Source organism: Siphateles boraxobius, unplaced genomic scaffold, assembly GCF_051911475.1.
Source record: "Siphateles boraxobius isolate OS27281-9 unplaced genomic scaffold, OSU_SipBor_1 29, whole genome shotgun sequence".
NCBI lineage: Eukaryota > Metazoa > Chordata > Actinopteri > Cypriniformes > Leuciscidae > Siphateles > Siphateles boraxobius.
In genome coordinates, this window is record NW_027508908.1 from 15051908 (window position 1) to 15067283 (window position 15376).

Genomic DNA, 15376 nt, shown 5'->3' on the forward strand with positions numbered 1-15376 from the left:
GCTGTGGCTTTTGATTGTAGCCTGTTGACTTTTTAGTTAGGTAAGCTCAAGGAGCCTCACAGATCTGAAGCACAGAAACCGCATGTTTGCCAAGATGAATGACCGTTTGCACAGGTTAATATAACAATACGCTACGCAAGTACCATCATAAAACATTTGCCTAGCTTGTTTTAATGTGTTTGGGAAATTTGCAGCCACAGTTTGAAAAAATGCCTTAACATGGAAACTTTTACCTGGGTGGTCCCATTCTGTTGATACCAATTGTTTACTAAGCCCTGCTAAGGATCGCGGTACAGGAAGATGGACAAAAAAGACAAAGTGTCTCATTGCATGAGGGTAGTGCCACACACTCACCCATGTTTCTTAATCCTTGTATTTATTTTAAAATACCCCACGCAAACACCAAATTGGCATGCAAACTGAAGTCTTTTTATCATTCTCTCATCCTGACATCTACCTGTCTCCTCCTGCCACTTTACAGTCCTTGTCCTTGGAAGGGGCTGTGTGTGTGTTTACATGACAGATTGGGCCCCAGTAGGAACAATAATTGCATCATTTCATGGATGCGAGTCAGGAGTGGAGATCCAAGGCTTTGGAGAGTTTCTCTTTTAAGCTAATCTGCCATATGCAAGTGCTAGAGCGCTTGACAAAGAGAGGTTAGCTCTACTAGCAGAGGTAAAACCTGGAAGATAGCATGGACCTGTTGGCATGTAGGGTATATCACTAACTTGTGTGTTGATGTATTTTTGTGAAGTTTAATGGGGATAGCGCATCCAAAAAATGCTGTCATTATTTACTCAACGTCATGTCGTTCCAAACTCAAATTATTTTATTTATTCTGCTGAACACAAAATAAATGATTTGAAGAATGTTTCAGCTGTTTTCTCCATACCATAAAAGTGATTGGGGTCCAAAAACTTCAAGATCCAAAAAGGACATAAAGGTTGCTTAAAAGTTAACCAAACAACTCTAGTGGTTTAAAGTCCAAGTTAGAAGAAGCGATACGGTCACTTGATCATGTGATATAACATCATGATGTCATCCCTCAAGAACCAGATAGGTTTGATTTGTATCTATGTTCGCCATATAGACCTTAGTCATGTTAGGTGCCATATTGAATTTATCATGGATGAAAACAAAGTGATACATCACGTAATTTTCAAAAGTTTATGTCTACTGAACGTTTTTTTTATTTTTATTTTTCGGAAAGACATTTTGTCAGCTGAATAATCATTTTGTTGTTAAACAACAGTACCCTCCATTGAACACACAGAACTTCTATCCCTCACAGCCTAATTTTCATTCCTGTCAAAAATTAAATATTATTTCCCTGACAAAGGTCTTTTGACATATTTAATTTAGGTTGTTTTGATTTGGCAGTAAATAACCACTTAAATTTCCCTCTGTTCATCATACAAAGTGATTGTATCATGTGAAAAACTTGGTGGATACTTGATGGAAAAAATGGATACTTTTACGGTAAATTGATGTGCTCTTTGGTGCTTGAAATTTTTTGACCCCATTGACTTCCTATGTATGGACAAAAACAGTTCTTCAAATATCTGCTTTTGTGTTCCACAGAAGAAAGCAATTCATTGCAAGTAATTGATGACAGCATTTTCATTTTTGGGTGAACTATCTCTTTAAGGAGGTGGCTCAAGGGAGACCACTGATGCATGTTTTCTCTAATTTGGATGGTGCGTTTTGATCCATAGCTTCATCAGTGAGGCTCTGAGGGACTCAGACTTCCTCAGTCATGACCACACACACTTCAGCAGTTGTCCTCACTGACTCAGTCACATAAATATAGGAGGTAATAGAATACTCTGCTAAAACACGGGTGTGATAAAAGTAGATGTTGGTGTTCTGTTTAATAGATTAAGTATGGTGTTCCTGGAAGTTCATCAATATATACATATGCAATATAGATATAAAGTATTATGTCCCTATCTCTTGTCATTCTCTTATCTAAACCCATTATCTGCCTGAAAAGTCTTTATTCTGTGTATATGATATTATAAGCGAGTTTTCCAACCATCAGAGTTTTGCAAATATTTAGTATACAGACTCGTCATGTTTATGCTGAGTGCCGGGTTACACTGTTTATGAAATATAGCCAGGCAAAGGCCCTTTGGGGAAGAGAAAGAAAACCATTCCAAATGAAAAGTAATGATTCATGCCACAGATAGTACATAAACTCAAATACACCCCTATCGGCCCTGCTCCCCCAACACAATTTTGATTGGCTCCGAACAAGGCCCAGACAACTTAGTATTGCGTTACTCTAAATACATTGGGGGTGACCATGGTGACGTGGGTGGTCCTCATTCATTATTATAACGACCACTCAACCTGATTGATGTTTGGAGATGGAATTTAATAATGCTATCAACCTTCATTCAACATGTACTGCTCTGTTTGTGAAGTTTCCCATAAAGCTTTGCAGAAGACAGGCATTTTTAAAGAAATTGTTTTGCTTTTGTGGGCATACAATATACCACCCTCATTTAAATAAGTTACTTACATCTGAGCGTCATAAGTATTGAAGGAGACATATAAGTGATTGACATTCTACACTGGATGAACACAGGGAAATGTTGACCTCTTTGGCAATCTCTCAGTGCACCTTTCTGTTCACTGCACCTTGATGAAAGAAGAAAATAGACATTTGTATAGTGACACAAGAAATGAGACACTTCCCAGTACTACTGATACCAGATGCACGTGTACACTCTGATAGCATGTATTAACTGGGAAATATTGTCTTTTTTATTTAGTTTAGCAGGAGAAAACAAAGAATATGCATGTGTAAAACTGCAGACACCCTACAGATACTATCAGCTGATATAATATAGATTCATGTCGTAAAATGTTTATGAAAAACCACCCATATCAGATATTCAGATCAAATCAGAAAAAATTTTAGAGAGACAAAAAGTAAAGGAGTCGTTCATTAAATTCTCAAACATGCTATACATTTTAATAAACATATTGGTATTTCTGAGAAGAACCCAAGATAAACCTAGTTATTTACAATAAATGACCATATTTCTTCACATACAACAGTAAAAACATTGTAGACAACTTAAATAACTTTAAGGCGTAACTACTTAAATAATAAAAGAAACAGGGTTACTCTATTCACATGACACCTTCCCAGCAGCTCCAATGCAGGTTTCACATTAAGTGCTAAAATTATAGAGTAGATTTACAGCTTGGACTCCTTACAAGTACTGCAACAAAGAATGCTAAAATAGAAAGTAATAAACAGGCGGGGGTTGTTGTTAATTATACTTGTCTTTGGGAGAAATAAGTGATTATACTATAAACATTGAATACACCTGACTATTTTAGAGGAAGGTGCAAACCTTCAATGAGAAGAATCACATCGAAAAAGAGCTCAATGAAACATGGTTAATATTCATGACCTCACTGGTTACAAATGGGTCTAAAACTGAACAGAATGTACTCATATTAGTCTAGTTTCAGTCATATTAGTTATTCGGTAAATAAAACAGCTGATCTGATGAGGAAAAATGATGAAGTATAGGACAATTCCAACTTGAGTTGTAGTGAGTTTGCTTGTTCATCTACTGTATAGAGCTCAACCAACAACTTCTACTACTTTCTAAAAAAAGAATCAGTTTTAAAGAGAAACTATGGGGTCTTGACATCATATAGGATATTTAACATTCACTTCTATTCAGTCATGAGCAGATTCACTAAATTAATTTGGCTCTAAAATTATAGCTTGAGCCTCTTTTACAGAAACATCACATAGTCAGAAGGAGAGATAAGATCTATCTTTATTTTTTATTTTTTTTGTCAAAGCACTCTTGATAGCAAGAGTACACTGTTATAGGTTTAAATTCGATTTTTTATGGAAGTTGTATCATCAACGGAACTGTGTAAGTATTTTTAAGTAAAATAAGTAAAATGATTTTACTGGCTTAATGCAAAACTGCTCCTCTCCCATATATTATTCCTTAAAAAAATAAACCCTCCTTTATTAAAACAATGGCAAATCTAAAAAGTATTTGTCTCAGTACAGTACTATATAAAATATACACCAGTCACCAGTCTTGTTCCCCTTATTACAAAACTGAATATGGTTTGTTTGTTTTTCGAAAAAAAGGAGAACATTAAATGAAGATTCCCATTGTGACGGTCAAATAACTTGTTTTTAAAGTGAGACAAAAACTGAAGTATTTGCTAAAAAACACCTTACGAGGGTTTTCCATCTGAAAAAAAAAAAAAAAATTCTGTGCTTGATATCTCACAGAAACAAGATATATGAACATTTTAAAATATGATAAGATATACAATTTGCAATGAAAGCAGCGTGCATGGTCATGAACAACTATAGGAAAATAGTATAGCTAATACTGCACCTTTAATCAGAGCAGTTACCTCTTTAGGTTAGTTTCTCCGCAAACCAGTCATCTTAATTATTAAATTAATGTAATAAAAGTGACTGTCCGAACATTCTTAAAGATTTACATTTCACTTTAGTTTTCATCTAAATGAAACATCAATGAGATACAACCAATATTCTGTTTTGACTTTGCAGGATCTTCATTGATCGTTTCAGCAATTATATCAAGAAGATGGATGACATTTTAGCAGATCCGTTTTCAAAACTTTATGTAAACTGGCATCAAGTCCCATCAAAATGATTCTCCAGTTATACACAGACCTGTTAGATAAGACTAAGTCTGTTGTATGGTATTTTGGCTGTACTGACAGCTACTTCCCCTCCCTTCTTTAAACAACCTGTGTATCCATGGCAGTGATTTTCTTTATGGTACAGTTCAGTTTGCTAGACTGTCCATTTGACTTTCCTAAATGAGCGTTGTTGACTCCCTAAAATCCCAATTTGTCCTGTAGTACACAGACTTATAGGTGCCCATGTTGGAGTTGGACCGAACATCCGAGCTGGTCTCATTTGGGGCTTCCAGTGCTTTGTGAGTCCTCTTGCAGGGACACTTGACTTTAAAGTGGACCAGATTTTACACACCATACTAGCAGTAAAAACTGGAGAACCTGCGTGGTACCTCCAACATGCGACCCCTTCAGCTATGTGCATTGAGGTTCCATTGGCCACCCTGTTATTGTTTTACCTGTGTATTTGTGCATAGGGGTGAGCGTGCAGATGGTGTAGGGGAGCATGAAGATCAAAGGCTGTGGCTCATGAAAACGAACAGTGGTGGGAGAGGAGGATCAGGTGAGGGGCAGTTGGAGATTGGGGATGGTGTCCTGAAGGCAAACTCTGAAAGGCCTCCGTAACGTTCAGTCTGCCAACCGGTGAAGAGCGCATTATCATCCTGCCCCGCTTTTTATACAATATAACTGGTGAGGTCCAGCAGGTAAGACGTCATGTCAATGATGTGCTCCAGGATGCTGTCTTTCTCACCGTCCCCTCGTGTTCCTCGCTCTCCTTTCTCACACTGACCGCCGGAGAATCCTTCCTTGCAGAGACACTTGTTGGGCTCCACGCAGACCCCACCGTTACGACAGGCGGGTTCGCATTTGGCTGCGAATGACAAGCAAAAGCAGAAAATAAGTTGAAAAATTTTTGAAAGAGGTTGGAGGTTTATGCAACTTCGAAATCAAAGACAGAGGGAAAGTGCACTGATTGGCTCTGTACCTCGTAAGCAGAAGGGACCCTCCCAGCCAGTACTGCAGCAGCATTTGCCAGTGGGTGTACAGTGGCCGTTCTTGCATTCACGGGAGCAAGCGGTGCTTAGCATCTCTGGATTCTCCACCGGCCGTCTGCACTCCTTAGGGACCTGTGGCCTGCAGGAGTCACAAAGCATTGATGGTCAACTAGGGGTCTTACAAGACTTAAATGTTTATCTATCTCTCAATTGCTGCCTCTGATTTTTATCACTGTGAGAAATACTTATTTATAATCAATATTTATTTACTGTCACTTGTGTAACGCAATTTTATGCTGATCTTTTTATAAGCTGTTGTTTCACAGAAACTTTCTACAAAATAAACCATTGACAATTACTAGAATACAAGTAAACATTCACCATAGATATTTAAAAAATAAGTAATTGAAATAGTTGATTTAATGTTCACAAAATGTTAATTTAGGTTTCATCTTGCTGTCTGTCTATAACAGAAGTTATGTACAGTAAGTGTGAGAAAAGATGTTACTTCAGATGAACAGTCAGACAGAAAGACATAATTATTGATTTGATTAGTTTGATCTTTGTGGATTAATTACTCTCACCTATACCTATATCACCTAAAATTAATGTGTGTGGAAATGTAATGCACAATGAACAATCCCACAACAAAATGCAGGCTCTGCATGGCAATGTCTGGAAACAATAATGCTTTTGTGTGTAATGAATTTCAAATGTAAAACCTCAGTGTCAAAGTAAGTGGCTTTTGATGAACCTGTCCAAAGTTCGGCTCTCCAAACATTCTAATGCATATCTCAGCTAAAAACACTGCTTAATGAGCCAGGCAAATCTCTTGAAGGCTGTCTATTAGTGAGCAGCAGGCCTGTTGACATACCCAACAGGCCGGCACACACACAAACACACTGTAATTGGACTCCAGTGAAGCAGTAACTCTATGGGAAACAGGCTGGAGAGCTCTTGGTGAGTTCACATCCTGTGTATCTCACTAGAGGTGGTGTATTGGAAAGTTAGGTGGCCAAAGATTCTGTGCTTAAAGCTGAGGGTTGTGGAAAGAATGAAAGTAGAATCACAGTATTTAAAGGTTAAGTGTGTCATTTTTTCTATGTAAAATACCAAACGCAGTTTAATGTGCAGAGACTCAAAATCTATTTGATCAGTTAGAGCCCATCCCCTTTAGACCATACCCTCCGGCTCACGGTTTAGATTTCCTTTAGTTAACAGTAGGACTAAGAGATATAGATACTCATTTAGATTAGATTAGATTAGATTAGATTAGATTAGCCTTTATTTGTCTCACAGGTGAGAAATTTCAACATTACAGCAGAAAGTGGATAGTGTGAAATAAGGTAAAGTTATGACATAAACATAATACTAACAATGTCAGAAATTCAAAATAAATTATACAATACTAAAATTAAACTGCTTTCCTTAAGACTTTAAAACATAACAACAATTAAACAATTATTTATTCCCACAGCCATTTCTCTTCTTATTATTCAAGGTCAGTGTATTGTTTTTACTTTTTTTTTTCATGCCACTAGTGGTGCAGAAGGTACCTTTAATGGTTTGGACTGAATGCCCAGGATTGAAAGTACTTAACTCCAGTTTTATACACATCTTATACCAAGCTACAGTACCAATGAAAGTACTAACAAACCTCATTGGTTCTCATGCATTAAGCAAGTATGGTTCCATGTTTACAGTATTTGATGAGCTCTATGTTTGTGCGTTGGTCAATTTTTATGTATGATTAAAGGCCAAAAATCATATCTGTTCATCATATAAAGTAATTGTATCTCTTCAGAACACTTGGAATAAACTGTTCAAGTCACATGGATTACTTTTACGGTGTCTTTTTGTACTTGATGCATGTACAGTTTTGCTGAATGGACTTTTAATGGATGGCCAAACAATTGATTTTGTCATTTGTTTGAAGATAAATTACATATTTAGAATGACATGATGTAAATGATGACATAATTGATATATATATATATATATATATATATATATATATATATATATATATATATATATATATATATATTAGTGCCGTGCGTTAAACGCGTTATTAACGGCGTTAACGCAAACACATTTTAACGGCGTCAATTTTTTTATCGCGAGATTAACGCTCTTTTTGGCCTAGCAAACTTTGTATTTTTTTCACATGCTGTTGCAACAACTAGTAACGTTAGAAAAACTACAACATCACACCGGATAGCTAGACCGGAAAGAAAACAACAGGCACGCCGCACGTACTTGTTTGGGCTTGCGCGCCGGCCAAAGAGTAGTAGGCTAACGTTACGCTTTTTGAGTGGATGGCGCGAGCGCGAGACGCCGATCTAGAGACGTGCACTCTCAACGCAATAGAGTGCGGCGCGGGACTAGATTTGATGCCCGAGTGCGAGGGCGGGCTCGAGCGGTAATGCACTCACTCTGTGTGTGCGGATACGGGAGAATAAAACGATTCGCGGGACTCCCGCAAACTAGAAATATCTATGAATAAAACATAAAAACTAATACATTTTTATTCATATGTTGCAGAAAAGCAACAAGAACAACTAAAACAAAATAGAAACGATTTACAGGCCAGAGTTTCTTTTTATAACATGTTTGCAGCGTTGAGGGATGTAGCCAATCACAGACATATGTGTTGATTTCTTGAACGCAATGGCCAATCAGAAGCATTTAAAATAGACTCCCCTCACCGCTCAAAACAGACTTTTTGTTCAGTGCTGAATTCTGTATGCTGGCAAATCCTCAAATTATAACAAACAAAGTGTATATATTATGAAAGATGCATTGTGCAGTCAGCTTCATTGATAATAACAGATGTGTGAGATTGCGATGAACTGATGTCAGCTTTTTAGGAATTATTAAGGGAGCGCACTTTGCGCGCATTCAGTCATGCCAAACCATGCACTCAGTAGCCTGCTTGCTTTTATGTTATAACAGTGGTTTTTGTGTTAATGCTTTAATAACAAATAATTTATCAGGAGCATTTATGCTTATGTGTATGGTGGCGACACGTAGGCGGTGATTTTTTGGGCCCGATCTAAGCTCTACAATGGATGACTTCAGACAGAAACACATGGATACCACAGCTAAGAACAAACTTACTGCTGATCCACTTTTCCATGTTGATAAGAGCATTAAAATTAGAAAAAATAATGAGACAAATAGAAATCAAGGGACATTTAGAATAGATAAAAATGTGCGATTAATCGCGAGTTAACTATGGCATTAATGCGATTAATCGCGATTAAATATTTTAATCGTTTGACAGCACTAATATATATATATATATATATATATATATATATATATATATATATATATATATATATATATATATATATATATATATATATATACATTTAACCTATTCAACACAGTTCCATAGCCCAGCAATGACACAAATTGTTTTGTTTCCATTGTTTTAACACATTGACCTAAAACATTTAGATTAAATTGTGATTAACAGTCCTATTTCTTCTGCTCCACCAAGGCAGTTGCTGCTCCTGTGCACATTCGTTTCTATGAAGCTGTCAGGGATGCTTACCTTGTCATGACAACAGTTCGTAATGAAGTGTTATATTCCAAAAATTGATTGAACATGTTAACTCGTTGACAACAAACGCCAACAGGTTTAACAAACTGAAACAGGTTTAACCAAACCCAACAACCGTTGGATGTTGGTGCCCGCCGGGACAGTGTGAAACAGCCTTATGAGTGTCTATGAGATAATGGGATGTTGGATCTCTTAGTTTCCCTGACAGCTTTAGTGACTGATGGCAGGAATTGGGTGGTAACAAGGGAATTCTGGCAGGATACACTGGGGGGTCTAGTGGGGGAGCAGTTCCCATGCTCCCCTCTAACGCTTTCCGCAACCAAATCAGGTCTCCCTTGTCTGTCATCAACACTTTGTTGTTGTTGTTGTTTTTTTGTGTGTTGTTGTGACAGGCTGTTACGTTGTTAAAAAACAGGAGACAGAAAAGATGAGGAAGAAAGAAATAGAAATGGATAGTGAAAAAGAAAGAGAGGGAGGGAAAGGAGAGAAAGAGGCGCTCCCTAGAGGATTGGGCTAACACCGTTAATGACGTTGGGGTCAGCGGCACTACTAAACAGTTTGTATTACTGGCAGGGTGGCCATGAAAACAACACCTGCTGCCGTGGCACTTGACAAAGACAGCTGGGTCAACAGGCACTGTGGGAATGTATCAACTCTGTGAGGCCACTTGCATAAAACACAGACTGATAAATTAAAAGAACGCCCCAGCTTATTAGTTTAAGACTGTCCTGTAGCTTGAATGGGATGTTGAACACATCAGCTGCCAAACCACTCTTTTTGTGAATCCAAGGATTGTTTGGCACAATATGCTATCCATAATACCAGTTTTCCTCCCTGTTCTGCATTTTCCACCTAGGCAGAAATAAACCCCGAAGCTGAGGAAGTCAAAGTTGTGGAAGTTGTGGATTTTTTGGTTCCTCTTATGCTGATTTTAGAAGTAGTATTGTTGAATTATGAGGAATTGATTTAGATGTGTTGAACTTAAGAATACTAGACACTTATTGGTAACTAAAAACACAATTAATAAGCCACAATATTTCATAACTGAAAACGCAAGGGATGAGAGACATGTAGAACTCGGTGAATGAATACAATTCTGTGGAAATCTGCAGAGCTTTCTGAGGATTTCAAATACTGTGAGCGACCACTCATGGGTAATGAGTCCGGTATCTCTTGAGCTTTTCTCTGAGAGGACAGTTTAATATCTCTTGGCTTAACTTTTTGGCTTTGATAGTAAGAAACAGTTGAGTTATTTGATGAAAGCAAGTGCACGGGGTAGAGGGGTGAAGAGATCAGGAGTGTTTCGAGCATGAAAAAAAAGGCTTCATCAAGGCACTCTGTGTGACTCCTCTGTCCTTTTTGTCATCTCTCTCTTTTGTTAGCACCTCTTTGTGGATACATTGTATCAAAAAATTTACTGTGTATTGTAGCTGTAGGCCATTCAGTACCACCCCTAAGGGTCTTTGTTAAGGGGAGGAACACGGTTGCGAGCGGGAGAGATTTAGGACGGACCATGAAATAAAGGAGACTTGTTAGAGATGGGGACCAGGAGAATGTGAACAGACTTAGGCCTAAATAAATGTTTTACCACCATATCGCTACAGAAAAGCACTTCTACGGAACCTATTCAAAACATTTAGCCAACAAAATTAGTTTTTTGACATAACTTCAGTTCTGATGCTGATTGAATAAAAGTCACTTCAGAATTCACTCAAGTAACACTCAACCAAAACCCTGCAATGCTTGCAACTATTCTAGTGAAGAAGCAATGAGAAATGTGTTCCTGTGATGCATTCCTCAAACATTTCTTGTGGATGATCTTATACAGCTGTCAGAACATAGTGTATATTCCAAAAGAATCCCAACTAAGTTCTCACTTCTAGTATCTAACATGTGATGAAGTTTGCTTGCTAAGCTAAATTGCTTATAAGACTACAACTGAGATAACAACATTTCAATCAGCTGCGGCTCGTCTGTAAGGGCAAAATATTACTAAATATAGAGTCCCGCCAAAATATTACAAAACTAAATATTAACTAAATCAATAATAAATTGTAAATGTGTTTAGCACTCTCCAACAAATATTTGTTCTATTTAAATCGTAAAGTGAGCAGTATAGTGAAAAATATTTAGTGAAAAAATACATTATTTAGTGGGGAACAAATAAGAGACAATAAGTGTAGCACTAAATCTGGTAAAACGTTACAAATTGCTCTTTGTATTGTTGTAAAATACATTCATGAAAAACAAAATAACAAACATCAAAAAGATCAATTATTTTATGTATAGTCTACTATAAAATTAAGACATATTTTAAATGTATAGCACAGCTGTTTAATGAGGCAGCAACATATGATAAATTGGACAGAACAAAAAGGCTATTAATAATCTTCCATTGCGCAAAAGTATTATGATATGATTATAAAAGGCTGCAATACAGTGCGGCACAAAGCGGTTATGTGCATCCTGAGCGCAGAATGATGCGCTTGAAGCAACACAGTCACAGCGTGCAGCGCGTCGAGTCCGCATTGAAAAGTTCAAAGCACAAAGGAAAGACATAATGATGCATAGTGTATTATACAGTATCTATCTATGCAATCGTTTATTGAGCCTTTTCTTTTAACAGTTTTAAATTTCAGTTACTGTGCGCGTGAAGAAGAATTATAGTGCTCTCCAGTGTTGTGACACAAGGTAGAAACGAACATGATTAAGGTACAGCAATACAGTCCAGCAAGATAGTCATTTTATGCAAAACCTTAGGGCTTTATCTACAGATAAAGTATAATAATATTAACATTGAATCATCTTGGAGAGAGTTTCATCGCTGACTGTTGTAGCCGAACGCGACGCGCTGTTTGAACGCTGAATGGAGAATGACTGACAGCCGCAGCGGAGGCAAAAGTTTACGTGAACTAAATTAAAATTAAAATGAACCATGGTGTGATTGCTCTGTTACTGCGGTTCTTTTGAATAAGTGTGAACGCTACCATCCGAACCCTGGTGTGCACCAAACAAGTGCAAACGAGCCAAACACAGGACATGATGTCACAAGAGGCAACTCTAAAAAGATCAGAATGCTCAAACATACCTGTTCCCTTTCAGTCGCTCACTTTCGACGTAACGTCGACATAATGGCGTAATTGGGATAACTTCAGGGAGCCCTATCAACTTTGAGTGTCTACAGAACGAGCCATTGAACATTTGCGTGTGTGAGAAGTGTCATGCGCCCCGCCCGTGGCGAAAAGTGGGCGAAAGCACTCATTGTCTTTCGCTTCGGAGCCGAGCTTTCGTTTTGACTCTGAGTTTCTGCAGACTGCTGCAACGTTGAAGACTGCTTCAAGAAAAAACTCTGTTCCAGTGCTGGTGTGACGCCGCGATCAGCGGTGGCCGCAAGCATTACAGCTCACAACTGGTGTTTTCACAGCATTGTGTGTGTGTGTGTGTGTATGTGTCGGTCTCGGTGGGCGTTCCTCGTGTACCCCGATTACACTGATATCCCTGGGTGCTTCAGCACTGAGAGAGTTATTTTTTCTTTTCTATATTTTTTGTTTTCAACTAAAAGAGCAACACAAGCGTGACCCTGCGTCCTTTTCAGGATGTCATTCCGCTTGTGCGTTTCTGGGTGCGGTCGTTCCCTGGCGCCAGCAGACGGCCACAATTGTTGCCTCTTGTGTTTGGGCATTCAGCAGGCTGAGGCAGCTTTTGTGAAAAGTTCATGTTCCCATTGAGGTAATATGACTATGACAGCGCTGAGATCGAGACTAGCTTACCTCAAGGGAGGTGCAGTCCCCTCGCCTATGCCCCGATCTAGGACTTCAGAACAGACCTACTTCAGTGCATGGTCAGGGTGATCTGAGGATTACCGTGAGTGCTTCCCTGCCGAGGCAATCTCCGTGGGTCCCTCACAACTCACAAGCGCTGCCACCTTTGAAGCCTTCAAAGGACCGCGCTGGTCCTTCGCATGGACGACCAGCCGTTTCCTTTGGGGCTCCACCTGATGACCAGATGTCAATCGCAGCATCGGAGGGGGAGCTCCAGTCCTCTGGAGATGAAGATTCGGCTGCATTACGCCCTTCGGGAAGTGTAGCGTTGCCCGAGTCTGATCCTGCTTTCCCGGGCCGCCGAGAAGGTTGGGCTTGCATGGAACCCTTCACCATGTGACGAACCTTCCCGGTTTGACGATTGGTTTCTCGGGGCGGGCCATACTGGTTCTCATTCTTTCCGGAAGTGCATGAGGAGCTAACTAGGACGTGGGCGGCGCCGTATAGTGCCAGAAGCCATCCTAGTAGCTCCTCCCTCCTCACCATCCTTGACGGCGGAGCGGCTAAGGGGTATGTGGATGTCCCCCTGGCGGGGCAATCCACTCCTCCCGTCCAAGGCATGTACGTTTTCGTCCCGTCTCATGGCAAAGGCTTAAAGAGCCTGTGGACAGGCTGCTTCCGCCCTCCATGCCATGGCGCTTCTGCAGGTCCACCAGGCCCAGCCGCTCATGGATATGAATGAGGGTGGTTCTGACCCAGAGCTCCTCCGGGAGCTCCGTGTGGCAACTGACCTCGCTCTCCGGCCGATGAAAGAAACCGCACGTTCAGTTGGTCAGGCGATGTCCACCTTCATGGTCCAGGAGCGCCACCTTTGGCTCAACCTTGCGGACATGAGGGACACACCGATAAATATCGGAACCTGGATGCCCCTCTCTCCCAGGTTGGGTTATTCAGCGACGCGGTCGAGAGCTTCGCCCAACAGTTCTCAGCCACCCAGAAGCAGACGGAGCCCATCCAACACATCCTGCCCCGGTGGACCGCTGCTGCTCCCACCCGTCCGCAGACCCTCCGTCCGCTCGTTGCCAAGGTCGACCTCCTGCGGCGTCCTCCGCTCCCCCAAAGCCTCAGCATCCAGGCCTCAGCGTGGAGCAGGCCGCAGGAAGTCGACCACGCACGTCCAGGCCGCTGCCAAACCAAAAGGCAAGCGGAGGTGCAAACGACCCTGAGACGGGTGACCCAGAGGTGGATCAAGTTGCTCTTCAGGAGATGCTGAACGCGCCGCTCCTTTCCCCGGTGAAGGTCCGGGTGGAGAATCTTAGGTTTCCTTTTCTTTCTGTTCTGCCACTGACCCACGGGCCAACAAAAGAGCAATTTCTGAAACCTCTGGGTCCCAAGAGGGCGCGTTTGGCGGTCGACGACGCTATGCCTTGTCACCCTCAAGCCCCTCTTTCATCGCCAGCGAGCAGCAGTGGCTGTGTTCCGGGGACGCACTGACGCCCACACTCACTCTGCCCTTCGACGGAAGCAGGTACGTGTTGCACCACACACTCAGACCCCACTCCAGGCCGCTATGCCATCCGAGCCGGTCCCTCCAGCCGATATGAAGACCGGATTCTACAGCCCGCACTTCATTGTACCCAAAAAGGCGTGGGTTACGGCCAATCTTGGACCTGCGTGTCCTGAACCGGTCCCTTCACAGGCTGCCGATCAAGATGCATTCGCAGAAACACATTTTCAAATGCATCCGTCCCCAAGATTGGTTTGCAGCGATCAACCTGAAGGACGCGTACTTTCATGTCTCAATTCTCCTTCGACACAGACCGTTTATTTGCTTTGCGTTCGAAGGACGGACATATCTGTACAAAGTCTTACCCTTCAGGCTTGCCCTGTCGCCCCGTGTCTTCATGGAAATCACAAAGAAAATCCCCATTGCTCCCATGTGCGAACGTGGTGTTCGCATTCTCAACTACCTCGACGACTGGCTTATCCTCGCCAAGTCGAGAGAGCAGTTGTGCGAACACAGGGACATGGTGCTCAGTCAACTCAGCCACCTAGGACTTCGGGTCAACTGGGCAAAGAGCAAACTCACCCCCGGGCAGAGGATCTCTTTTCTCGGTATGGAGTTGGACTCGATCAACATTACAGCGCGCCTCACCGAGGCCCGCGTCCAGTCAGTGTTGAACTGCGTGAGCATGCTCGGACGCAGAACAGCGGCATCACTGAAACTGTTTCAGAGGCTCCTGGGTTATATGGCATCTGCAGCCGCGGTAACGCCGCTCTGATTGCTTCATATGAGGCCACTCCAACACTGGCTCCATGCAGCTTCAGGTCTATGGACGGGGCCTCAACTGCATTGGCACATCAACTGCCTCGAGTTGTTAGCAGTA

General features: G+C 41.1%; 1 protein-coding gene across 1 annotated transcript in view; it reads right to left on the reverse strand.

Annotated features, from left to right (window-relative positions):
- Nucleotides 1-2667: 2667 nt before the first annotated feature.
- hhip (hedgehog interacting protein) overlaps nt 2668-15376 on the reverse strand; it is a 44856-nt gene continuing 32147 nt past the window's right edge. Inside the window, exons 12-13 of the mRNA XM_077246688.1 lie at nt 5648-5796; nt 2668-5533 (exon numbers count right to left, since the gene is read on the reverse strand). Coding sequence (XP_077102803.1) covers nt 5337-5533; nt 5648-5796 — 346 coding nt within the window. The 3' untranslated portion in view covers nt 2668-5336. The remainder of the gene's footprint in view (nt 5534-5647; nt 5797-15376) is intronic.